This window comes from Scyliorhinus canicula, chromosome 1 (genome assembly GCF_902713615.1).
Source record: "Scyliorhinus canicula chromosome 1, sScyCan1.1, whole genome shotgun sequence".
NCBI lineage: Eukaryota > Metazoa > Chordata > Chondrichthyes > Carcharhiniformes > Scyliorhinidae > Scyliorhinus > Scyliorhinus canicula.
Window position 1 is genome coordinate 2,536,528 of NC_052146.1, and position 12,815 is coordinate 2,549,342.

At 46.7% G+C, this 12,815-nt stretch overlaps 1 protein-coding gene across 3 annotated transcripts in view; it reads left to right on the forward strand.

Moving 5' to 3' along the window:
• The window catches only part of LOC119967675 (M-phase phosphoprotein 9), a 163,934-nt gene that overhangs the window by 43,792 nt on the left and 107,327 nt on the right, over window positions 1-12,815 (forward strand). For all 3 annotated transcript variants that reach the window (XM_038800708.1, XM_038800537.1, XM_038800623.1), the window contains exon 8: window positions 9,335-9,447. In XM_038800708.1, the coding sequence (XP_038656636.1) occupies window positions 9,335-9,447 (113 nt within the window). The remainder of the gene's footprint in view (window positions 1-9,334; window positions 9,448-12,815) is intronic.

Consider the following 12,815-nt stretch of genomic DNA (forward strand, 5'->3'; position numbering starts at 1 on the left):
CTTCAGACGTCTGTACCTTCTGCCTGATGGAAGGGTCTGGAAGAAGGCAATGCCTGGATGGGAGGGGTCTCTGATAATGCTGTCTGCCTTCCTGAGGCAGGAGGTGTATACAGAATAAATGTGAGGATGGCAAGCTTGTGTGATACGTTGGGCTGAGTTTACCACACTCTGCAGTATCTTGCGATCTTGGGCCGAGCAGTTGCCATACCAAGCTTGTGATGCAGCGGATAGGATGCTCTCTATCGCACATCTGTAGAAGTTTGTGAGAGTCGATACAGACGTGCCAAATTTCTTTAGCTTCCGTAGGAAGTAGAGATGTTGTTGGGCTTTCTTGACTGTTCCATCAACGTGAGTGGACCAGGACAGACTGTTGGTGATGGTGACCCCCAGGAACGTAAAGCTATCGACCATCTCCACTTCAGAGCCATTGATGCAGACGGGAGTGTGTGCCGTTCTACGCTTCTTCAAGGTGATGATCAGTTCCTTTCCTTTGAATACTTTTCACCATGCAACCAGTGATTTATCTCCCTCCTGTAGTCTGATTTCCCGTAACAGCCTCCCCGAACAGGCGCCGGAATGTGGCGACTAGGGGCTTTTCACAGTAACTTCATTGAAGCCTACTCGTGACAATAAGCGATTTTCATTTTTCATTTTTCATTTCATTTGTCGTTGTTTGAGATATGGCCCACCACAGTTTATAGATTGAGTTGGAGTTAAATCTTGCCACAGAGTCGTGTGTGTATAGGGAGTACAGTAGAGGACTGAGCACACTTCCTTGCGGGGCTCCAGTGTTCAGGACTATTGTGGAGGAGGGTTCTTCACGAGGATGTTCTTGTCCCTATTCCAGGATTAGTTTGTCGGCGGTTGGGGGGGGGGGATTTGGGAGGGACTAGGTGGTGTTTTGAAAGATTGTGATTTATGTATTTTGGTTTGGAATAAAAATATTTTTAAAAAAAACTATCCACTAATTCCTAATCTCCCCACTTTAACTGGCCCCGCCCCTATATATAAAAGTCAGACAAACACAGAGGGGAGGAGAGGGGTGAAAATAATAAGTAAAACGAAAAAGAGTCTTTGTTTCAGATGGTTGCCTTTACGCAGACCTTTCTTCAAAGTAAGCTTTCCGATCCAGGTTTCTGTTTGCAGCATGTAATGGTTTCACTGTGGATTAATTCATTCAGCTTCTCTACAGGTTCAGGAACCTGAATTAATTAATCCACAGCACCAAACTCATAGGTTCTCTGGAGAGAGAGAGAGAGAGAGAGGGAGCAGGTCCTTGTCCCTGTCCCTGTGTGTCCAGGCCTCAACTCTGCCTTCCTTGAGTTTCTGAAAATCGTCATTTTCAAATCCAGGGTGGCGACCAGCGTGTGGGTGGTGGGCTTGTGTTGCAGGGCTATGGGTTGTGGCGTTCCCGATCGTGGGAAGTAGTGCCCAACGGCCGTTACCAGCTGTTAAAAATGCCGGCCACGACCGGCTTTCAGAATGCTGGCTGTCCCGCGCATGCGCAGGCCCCGAACCCAGCGAGGCAGACCCGCACATGCGCAGGCCCCGAACCCAGCGAGGCAAACCCCTCCTCCTGACGTGACTGCGTCGACCCACAGGAGGATAAAAAAAAATCGATGCAGTTTTTTTTGTCTGGAGCTGCGGCAGAGTGCAAGTCACATGCCTCATACATTGACTTCACATGCCATGGGCTGAAGAGAGATTCCTCCATTTTGTTAGCAAGCAAGCAGCAAGACTGAACAATTTAAAATGGATCATTTTGTTATAAGGAAGAGAGGACCAGAGACACAAACAGGCCAGGATTTCACAATTAAATCTGCTGGAGAAAGCAGCTCAGGAGAATCCACAGCAGGACAAAGCAGGGCTGGTGTGAGCTCTGGGAACTCTTTTTTTTAATAAACAATTTTATTGGGGTAGTTTTTTGGCATTGTAAACAGTTACAAACATCAACAGAAAGAAAGCAAAAAAGGCTAAAATGTGCAAACATCCACGAACATTCAATACTTCAGTCGTAACATACTGCACAAGCCCGCTCCTCTCCCACCGGTACTACCCGCCAATTTATCCCTCCTACTCTACTCTACCCCCCCCTGCTGATGCTCACTCTCCCACAAAGAAGTCAATGAATGGTTGCCACCTTCGGGCGAACCCCTGTACAGATACCCTCAAGGCGAACTTAATTTTTTCCATACCCAGGAAACTTGACATGTCCGTAATCCACAACTCAGTTTTCGGGGGCTTTGAGTCTCTCCATGCCAATAATATTCGTCGCCGGGCTATCAGGGAAGCAAAGGCCAAAACATCGGCCTCTTTCTCACCCTGGACCCATCGCCACCCTTGTTTTTAGCACCCGGGACATGATCCCCGCAAATCCCTCCCAGTACCCCCTAAGCATCGGGCATGCCCAAAACATGTGTACGTGGTTCGCTGGTCCTCCTGCGCACCTAGCGCATTTGTCCTCTACCCCAAAGAATTTGCTCATCCGAGCCACCGTCATGTGGGCCCGGTGAACGACCTTGAATTGAATCAGGCCGAGCCTGGCACATGTTGCGGTCGAATTCACCCTACTCGGAGCTTCTGCCCACAGCCCGACCTCCATTTCCCCGCCTAGCTCCTCCTCCCATTTGAGTTTCAGTTCCTCCGTCAGGGGCCCTTCCTCCTTCATGAGCACCGTATAAATATCAGAGACTCTACCCTCCCCTCCTTTCCCCCCTAGAGACTATTCTGTCCTGGATCCCCAATGGCGGGAGGCGTGGGAAGGATGGGACCTGTCTATGGACAAAGTCCCGCAACTGTAGGTACCTAAAATAATTTCCCCTTACCAGACCAAATTTCTCCTCCAAGCTCCTCAAACTCGCAAAGCTCCCTTCCAGGAACATGTCGCCCACCCCTGCCCGCCGCCATGCCTGAAACCCCCCCATCCATACTCCCGGGGGCAGACCGATGGGTGTCGCAGATTAGCGCCCAGACAGACGCTCCCATCTCCCCTACATGTCTCCTCCACTGGCCCCATATCCGCAGTGTCGCCACCACTACCGGGCTGGTGGAGTACCTGGCTGGCGGCAGCGGTAGAGGAGCCGTGACCAGGGCTGCCAAGCTGGAGCCCTTGCAAGAAGCCACCTCCACCCGCTCCCAGATGGACCCCGTACCCACCATCCACTTCCTTATCATAGCGATATTGGCCGCACAGTAATAATTAATCAGACTCGGCAAAGCCAGCCCTCCCTCACTGCGGTTCCTCTCAAGCATCGCCTTCTTCACCCGCGGGGATTCTCCCGCCCAGACAAAGCTCATGATCATCTTGTTAACCCTTTTGAAGAAGGACTGTGGGATAAAGATCGGGAGGCACTGAAAAATAAACAAATCTAGGGAGGATTGTCATCTTTACAGTCTGAACCCTCCCTGCCAGCGACAGCGGGAGTGCATCCCATCTCCGAAACTCTCCCTTCATTTGCTCCACCACCCTGGCCAAATTTAACTTGTGCAGCCTGCCCCAGTCTCTCGCCACCTGGATCCCAAGTAACGGAAATTTTCCTCAACCAGCCTAAATGGTAGCCCTCTCAATCTGTTCTCCTGGCCCCTTGCCTGTACCACAAACATTTCACTCTTGGCCATATTTAATTTGTATCCTGAGAACTGGCCGAACTTCCTCAACATTTCCAGTATACTTCCCATCCCGGCCACTGGGTCCAACACATACAGGAGTAGGTTGTCCGCATAAAGAGAGACCCTATGTTCTACCCCGCCCCTAACCATCCCCTTCCATCCCTTTGCGGCTCTCAGCGCAATCGCCAGCGGCTCTATGGCCAGCGCAAACAGCAGTGGGGAGAGCGGGCAGCCCTGTCTGGTCCCACGGTACAGCCTAAAGTACTCTACACTTCTCTGTTTGTACTGACGCTGGCCTTTGGGGCCTGATACAATAACTTGATCCAATTCACCAGTCCCTCCCAGAACCCAAACCGTCCGAGCACCTCCCATAGATAGTCCCACTCCACTCGGTCAAAGGCCTTCTCGGCGTCCATCGCCACCACTACCTCCACCTCCCTGCCCGCCACCACTACCTCCACCTCACTGCCCCCATTTGCTCCATAAACCCTTTCAGCTCCCTTGCCATTGCTGGGAGTCTACCCGTTTTGGGATACGACCGATCCAGAGCCGGATCCAGGACCATGTTAAAGTACCCCTCCACTATTAGCCTACGGGAGTCCAGGTCTGGGATCTTCCCCAGCACTCTTTTAATAAAGTCCACGTCATCCCAGTTCGGGGCATATATATTCACCAGCACCACTTCTCCCCTCTAGTCTGCCCCGTACCATCAGGTATCTGCCCCCCCTGTCTGCGGCTATGCCCTCCGCCTCAAATTGCACCCGCTTGTTGATCATGATTGCCACCCCCCTGGACTTCGAGTCCAAGTCCGAGTGGAAGACCTGGCTAATCCAGCCCTTCCTTAGCCTAGTCTGGTCAGACACTTTCAGATGTGTCTCCTGCAACATAATTACGTCCGCCCTCAGAGTCCGCAAGTGCGCGAACACCTGCGCCCTCTTAACCGCCCTATTCAGACCCCTGACATTCCAGGTGATCAGCCTGGATGGGGGGGGGGGGGGGGGGGGGGGGGGGGGGGTGGCGGCGGCACAACCCCCCACCCCCACGCCGGTCAGCCATAGCCTTTCTCAGGCCGGTCCCCGGCCCGTGCGTCGCGCCATTCTTGGCTCGCCTCTTGGCTGCCTCCACCCTCGACCTCCTTTCCACTGCCTACTTCAGATTCCTCCCACGTCAGCAGAACAACCCCCCCCCCAACAACATCCCTGGGTAACCCCACCCCTGCCATCCACTGGCTGTATTCTACCCCCCCCACTTGACTCCCTTGACTAGTCAATCTGCTAGCCCGGTGACTCATCACTCCGGCGCCCCCTGTCTCATTCCCATTGTTTCCCCGTCCTCATCCCCACTCCCCGGCGCCCCATCCCCCTCTCCAACCCGCTGGAGCAAACTCACCGGCACAGGAAGGCATGAACATCAGTAAAACAAAAAACCCCCAACCCACGTCCTTAACCCCCCTTGCTGACCGGCCACCCTTAGTTACCATACCGGCTCCAGTGCCCTTCGCAAGCTCCACAAAAAGCAAAAATCCGCACGAAAAGGAAAAAAACAGAAAAAAGAGGAAGAAAACAAACACACGCCCGGCCGCCCCTGCCTCGCCTGCACTCTGTATGCCCCCTCCAGCTCCGGCGGTCGCGGAAAGGCTTCAGCCCCCATCAGCTGCATTAACAGGTCAGCTACAAACGCTGCGGGAGGCCGACCATTCTCAGATTGTTCCTGCGGGCTCTATTCTCCAACTCCTCCACTCTGTCCAGCAGTCTTCTTTGCCGTTCCTTCAGCCCGTCAACTTCTAGCACCGCGACCGTCTGCGCATCCGCCTGCTCCTCCACCGCCTCTCCCAGCTCTTTAACTTTAACATCCTGGGCGTCCAGCCTCTGATTTAGCTGATCAACCGCTTTCTGGAGTGGGTCCAAGCTGTCCCGCTTCAGCGATTCAAAACTGTCTTTCATTACCTGGAGCATATTCTCCAGCGCCTGCTGGATTGCTGAGACTGAGGTCCGTGTGTCCGCCATCTTAGGTCCCGGGTCAGCTTCCTCAGCTCCTTGCCTTTGTCCCTTTCTCTCTCTCTTCCTCTGCTTCCTGGACTCCCGCGGTTCCATGTACCGCAGCCCGCTCTTCAGCTCTTTCACAGCCGCCTTCCTACCGCTCCGTGGTCCCGCTATCGCGGGGAATCAGCCCCTAAAGCCCCGCCGGAGTGAGAGCCCGCCGAATGTGCAGCTCACTCGAACATCGCCGCCACCGGAAGTCAAGCTCCGGGAACTCTGGTGAACAACCCATTAAGAAGAAGCTGTAATCAGGAACAGAGCAGTATAAAGATGATTATTTTTTTAAGGTATGGTTTTATTAATTGTGCGAATGCAAATCAGGATGCATATCCATGTGTGTTATATGGAGGGAAGTACTGTGAAATGAAAGTTTAAAACCTCAAAACTTCAAAGGCATTTGAAGACTTAAGCGTGACGGGTTTGAGGACAAGCCTCCTGATTTTTTTTCAACGGATGCAATGAGAACTTAAATTATCAGCTGAAGTGATTAGCAGAAATGCAACATTGAATGACCAAGGAAGTGAGATTGTGAGGACCAAGCAGGCTCACATTTCACATTAAAGGTAAGCAAAAATGGTGGATTGTGAAGGTCGGCCAGCGTGGGTCGTAAAGGTTGGCTGGTTGGTAAAAATGGGTCCTGGGCAAAATCGTTTGAAAAACACTGCTGAAAATCATTCAACTCGAGTAGGACCTAATCAGCCCTCGTCATAGAGCAGAACACGACCCCCTGGCCAATTCATTGGCCACCAGCCAATCTATTGAACTGAGTCTCACCCTCCATTTTACAGGTGCCACACATCTGGCTTCTGTTGTCCAAATACTATGTTGCCACTTCTTGAATTCCTCATTCTCTGTTTGACTTTTTGATGCATGTCAATTAAGCATCCATGGATCAAAAATGATAACGGTAGAAATAAAGAGGAAATAAGGGAATCATCAGGAAGGACCCTTGCAGACCACAGTTTGCCTGTTATTTCACATGTACCTCGTTGTAACCCTTAATATTAGAGCATAAGTTGGATATTGTAAATTGTTTTATCTTTCTGACCTTGTCGAGTAAAGTTTATTTTGTTTGTTCCAAACCAGTGGAATCCCTTGGCTTTATTCTCATAGCAAGTGTCTTGGATCTCAAACTTTGTCTACGTTAAACAAATGTTATTGGTTCCTAACCAGATTGTACAAAACATTTGGGGGTTTTTCCAGGATCATAAGTCGCAAGCATGCCCTCTTCACAGTAAATTAGGTGTTTTATTTGAATGTATTCTGCAAATTCCTATGTGTCTCCTATGCATTTCTCAAGTCCAGATCATGTATATCAAGATGCGTAATGATGCCAACACTGACTCAGGGGCTGGTTTAGCACACTGGGCTAAATCGCTGGCTTTTAAAGCAGACCAAGGCAGGCCAGCAGCACGGTTCAATTTCCGTACCAGCCTCCCCGAACAGGCGCCGGAATGTGGCGACTAGGGGCTTTTCACAGTAATCACCTGAGGAAGGAGCTGTGCTCCGAAAGCTCGTGTTTGAAACAAACCTGTTGGACTTTAACCTGGTGTTGTAAGACTTCTTACTGTGCTCACCCCAGTCCAACGCCGGCATCTCCACATCATGGCTACCATTAATTTGGTGATCTGGGGGTACCTGATTATTCTTTTTCTCCCTCTTTTTGAATAGTCACATTGGCAACTCTCTATTTCTCTGGCATAACTTCCATTTTATATGGAATGTGCAACACAGGAATGGGACTTTCAGCACAACTGTCCCATGCTGTGTTTGAGTTTCCATACCAGCCTTCTCCCTTGTGTAATTATGTAGCACCCCTTTTAAATGCACAAAACTGTTCAAGCTCACTTGTGCAAGCAGCTCTATAAGACGATAAGACGCAAGAGCAGAATTAGGCCACTCGGCCCATCGGGTCTGCTGTGCCATTCAATCATGGCTGATATTTTTCTCATCTCCATTCTCCTGCCTTCTCCCCATAATCCCTGATCTCCTTATTAATCAAGAACCTATCTATCTCTGTCTGAAAGACACTCAGTGGTTTAGCCTCCACTGCGGCAAAAAGTTCCACAGATTCACCACCCTCTATGTCATTAAGCATTGCTATTTTTAAGTTAGAGTAGCCCCAGTTTTACTATCAATATCAAATATGGTAAACAAAGAAAATGTTACACTGTCAGATGACTTTATACAGGCCAAACTCCAATCCTAATTTATTTTCAAATAAAATCATTCACAGAAGCAAAATCATAAGCAAAATACTACCCAGCACAACCAGCAATTTAAACTCGGTAACTAAATCAATAGGTGAGACCTTAATATTTCTGGCTATCCTCAGTAAGCTCTTTGATGCAATTTCTATTGGTATGGAAAAGGATATTTGTGAGATTGTAATCAGAGTCACTGCTATTTCTTGACCTCAATGGGATTTTTTGGATGAAGTCGTCAATCTTAACCGTAACCCCAGTGCCTTTTCTGCGGTCTTCATTTTTTTTTTAGTACAGATTCTTTAGCCATTGGTTTAATTAGGTATGGCATGAATGTAATAATTTGTTGTATATTGTATTTTAATATATGTTCCAGTAATGCTATGAAAAACTTTGGCTCAAAGTACATAGGGGCAGAATTTTTCACAGTAACTTCATTTGAAGCCTACTTGTGACAATAAGCGATTTTCATTTTCATTATAGTTATTTTAACTATTTGCTTGTTTACAGATAGATGGCTAATGGAACATTGTTAATGTTTAGGAAGTTCCTTGCGGTGTAGATAATTTCAGGGATTGTGTTTAGTCCTAGTGAAGCAGATCACGGGGCATCTTAGTGGGAAGAGACTGGAGAATGCTTTATGTTTGGGATACAGATAATATCATTAATTGGAGGAGCCAGGTATAATTGTGCAGTCTGCTATAAGATTTGAAGTTGAACAGCAGTTTGCCATAAGATTTCAGCCTGACAAGACAGAAGGATTTTCAGGTTGTTGCTGAAAGGGTCTGTCCAAAGGTCTGCAGAGAGAAGCAAGTACCCTGATTATTTTATTTCTAAGTCGCATTTGAACTGTATTGGATTCCATAATTGCTGGAATATGGCTGGTGTAGATAGTGAGTTAAGCTTTTTTTTTATTTAAGAACTGTTAATCAGAAAGCCATTACTGTGTTGCTAATGTGATTGATTATGTGTTTAAATTCAAGTTTGTTTTGACATAAAATATACTTATTGGTCAGTGTTATCACTCCTGTGGTTTTGTAGTCTTCCCTCACAGTCTTAGAAATTGCAAATTGTTGGGATTCTCGTACGGGAGTACCAACATGATATACTCAACAATTTGTTGTGTATTACCTATATTTATTTGATTCCAGATACTGTCTTAACCTATCTACATTGTACACTTGTATATCTATTACTAACAGTTGCCTATAACTACAAAGATCAATGTTTCTTTTAATATGCAAAGCACTTGCATTAAACCTATGGAGAATGGTCAGATCATGGAGTCTAGTCCACAGTTATGATTTCCATGTTCGAAAGGAACACTGGGGGAAATAGATTGCTGCTAAATTGAAGTAGAATGGGAGGAGACTTGTGTGGAGCATAAATTCTGGCATGGAACAGTTGACCTGAAGGGCCCATTTCTGTGCTGTACCTCAATATTTCTGTATTCATATGTAGTTTGTTTTGTTTTTATTTTAGGACTATCTTATTGGAGGTGGGATGAAGGGGAGCTGTACTACCCTTTACCAAAGAACAAGGAGGCTGACCTTGCTGACATATTTTCTCCCACCAAAACTGTTGACAGATGTCAGGTATGTAGAAAAGGCTTTATTAATCGGTTAAATGTTGTTCAGTTATTTGAAATGGGAGGTCAGGAAAAGCAAACATATGTAAAATTGTTGATACTCCCAGCTAGGTTTTCTTTACAACTTTTCTTCTTGCATGTCTTAAATTCTCACTGTGTTCATGTATATTTTTGCAGTGGAAATGCGTCAATATGATCGGATTTCCGGGCATTATTTACCTTTGATAATCATAATGAATCTTTCCTTTCTTTCCTTTTCTTTCTTGTGAGCATAAACAAAAATGTCATTGTTTTTGGGTGCAATTGAGAAAAACGAAGAGTGTATTGTCTTAATGGGGCATGACCAGCAGAAATGAGAATGGGTAACAAATTGAAGTGTTGAATAAGGTGTAGGGTAAAGAAAGCAGAATTTACTCCACCCTGTTTGCTGTTATGTCAGGATTTTACTTTGCTGCATCTGAATTAATTACTTTCTGTATCTGGTAAATCCTGTTAATTAGGTATAATAGTTGAGTATGTTGGTGCAATTGTCACAACTTATGATTGCGGTGGGTTGTCACAAAAGTCATATTATTATATTTACATAGACTTTAAAGTGCAGAAGGAGGCCATTCTACCCATCGAGTCTGCACCGGCCCTTGGAAAGAGCACCCTATTTAAGCCCAAGCCTCCCCATAACTAAGTAACCCCACCTAATCTTTTTTGGTCACTAGGGGCAATTTAGCACAGCCAATCCACCTAACCTGCACATCTTTGGACTGTGGGAGGAAACCGGAGCACCTGAAGGAAACCCACGCAGACACTGGGAGAACGTGCAGACTCCGCATAGAGTTGGGAATCGAACCCGGGACCCTGGAGCTGTGAAGCAACTGTGTTACCATGCTGCCCTATATCTGGATCACAGCATTTGTCTTGCAGCTTGGAGTACTGTTGACATGTCACACACTGGGACAGTGCTTTGGGATGGGCAGTTTTGTGTTTTGGTGTTTGGTGTTTGGTGTTTAATTATGTAATTAATTTTTTTTACATTAAACCGCTTTTTTCTGTCAATTTAGATTCACGGCACCAGTTTTACATAAAAAAAAACAAGTAACATTGTTTAAAATGTGAAAATTCGGTTATTTAAAAAAATTCCTTCTTGGGTCGCGGGCAAGGCCAGTAATTCATTCCCCATCCCTAATTTCCCTTGAGAAGGAGATGGTCAGCTACCTTCTTGTACCACTGAGTACAAGAACACTGAGTTCCATGTAGTGTATGTGCTTCCATTGTGTTGTGAGGAAGGGAGTTCCAGGACTTTGATCCTTTGCCAGTGAAGAACAGCATCCTTACTTGGCACTGTATTGGTGTGTGACTGGAGAGAACTTGCAGATGTGGTTATTCCCTTGCACCTTCTGCCCATGGGTCCTTTAGGTGTCAGAGGTCACATGTTTGGAATTTGCCAGTACTTGCAAACTGCTGCAATGCACCTGTAGATCATACACACGGTGCCACTGTGTACCAGAGGTGGAAGGTTTGAAATGTTTAAGATGATTAATGAGTGACAATCAAGCAGGCTGCTTTGTCCTGGATGGTGTAGAGTTTGTTCTGTACTGTTGGAGCTGCAGTTATCCAGTGAAGAGGGGGTATTCCATCAGACTCCTGATTTGTGTTTTGTCGATGATGGACATGCTTTGGGAAATCAGAAAATAGTTTACTCACTGCAGAAATTTAAAAATAAATAAATTTAGAGTACCCAATTCATTTTTTTACAATTAAGGGGCAATTTAGCATGGCCAATCCACCTAGCCTGCACATCTTTGAGTTGTGGGGGTGAAACCTACGCAAACACGGGGAGAATGTGCAAACTCCACATGGACAGTTACCCAGAGCTGGGATCGAACCTGGGACCTTTTCCGGGTCTTGCTGCATGTGGGCATAGACTGCTTCATTATCTGAGGAGTTGCAAATGGTACTGAACATTGTCCAATCATCAATCAACATCCCCACGTCAGACTTTTTTGATGGAGTGTGTCATTGATGAAGCAGCTGAAGATGTTTGGACTTCGGATACTACTCTAAGGAACTCCTGAAGCAATGTCTTGCGGCCTCCCAATAACCACACCACAACTTTTTTTTCCCTTTGTGCTCGGTATGATTCAAACCAGTATAGTTTTCCTCCCTGATTTCCATTGCCTTGAACTTTATTCGGCCTCCTTATCCAATTCTTTCGTCCATGTTTGGACTAAGGCTGTAGTGAAATGTGTAGCAGTGTCGTCCCGGTGGAACCACAACTGAGCATCGTGACGGTGTTTTTAAAAAATAAATTAGAGTACTCAATTCATGTTTTCCAATTAAGGGGCAATTTAGCATGGCCATTCCACCTACCCTGCACATCTTTGGGTTGTGAGGGCGAAACCCACGCAAACGCGGGGAGAATGTGCAAACTCCACACGGACAGTGACCCAGAGCTGGGATCGAACCTGGGACCTTGGTGCCGTGAGGCAGCAGTGCTAACCCACTGCGCAACCGTGCTGCCCCTTTTGGTAGCAATGTTGACGACACCTTCCACTTGCTGACAACTTGCTGACAACTGAGAGAAGATTGTTGGAGCAGTAATTACGTGATCGGATTTGTCCTGCTTTTTGTAGACAGCCTTTCTCGGTCAGTTTTCTACATTGTTGGGTCAGTGCCAATGTTGTAGCTGTACTGGTTTAATTTGGCTAGAGACAGGTGGTTCTGGGGCAGTCTTCCGTATTCCTGCTGGATGTCAGGGCCTGTATGCTTCGCTGTATCCAGTGCCTTCTGTTGTTTTTTGATGTTACATGGAGCGAATTGAATAGATTTGAAGACTTGCATCACTGATGGTGGGGCCCGCAGGATGAGTTGGAAAGACTGTAGATTTTAGGATTTTTTTTTCCTTGGAGCAGAAAAGGTTATGGGGACATAATAGAGGTGTTCAAAATCATAAAGGGTTTTAATAGAATAAAGAAGAAAATGTTTCCAATAGTAGAAGAGTCAGGAACCAGAGGAAAATAATTTGAGGTAATTGGCAAACCCAGAGTTGACATGAGGAAAAACAATTATGCTCTAGATATCACACTTGAAATGGTGTTGGGAGACAATTCAACAGAAAATTTCAAAAGGGAGTTTGATAAAATTTGCCAGGATTATGTGGGGAAAAAGAGGTAAATGGGACTAATTAGAAATCTCTCATTGAGCTGGCCCGGGTGATGGACTGAATGGCCTCCTTCTATACTGTATCCTTCTATAACTATGAGCAGGAGTAGGCCATCTGGCCCCTCGGACCTGCTCCGCCATTCAATGAGATCATGGCTGATCTTTTGTGGACTCAGCTCCACTTTCCGGCCCGAACACCATAACCCTTAATCCCTTTAT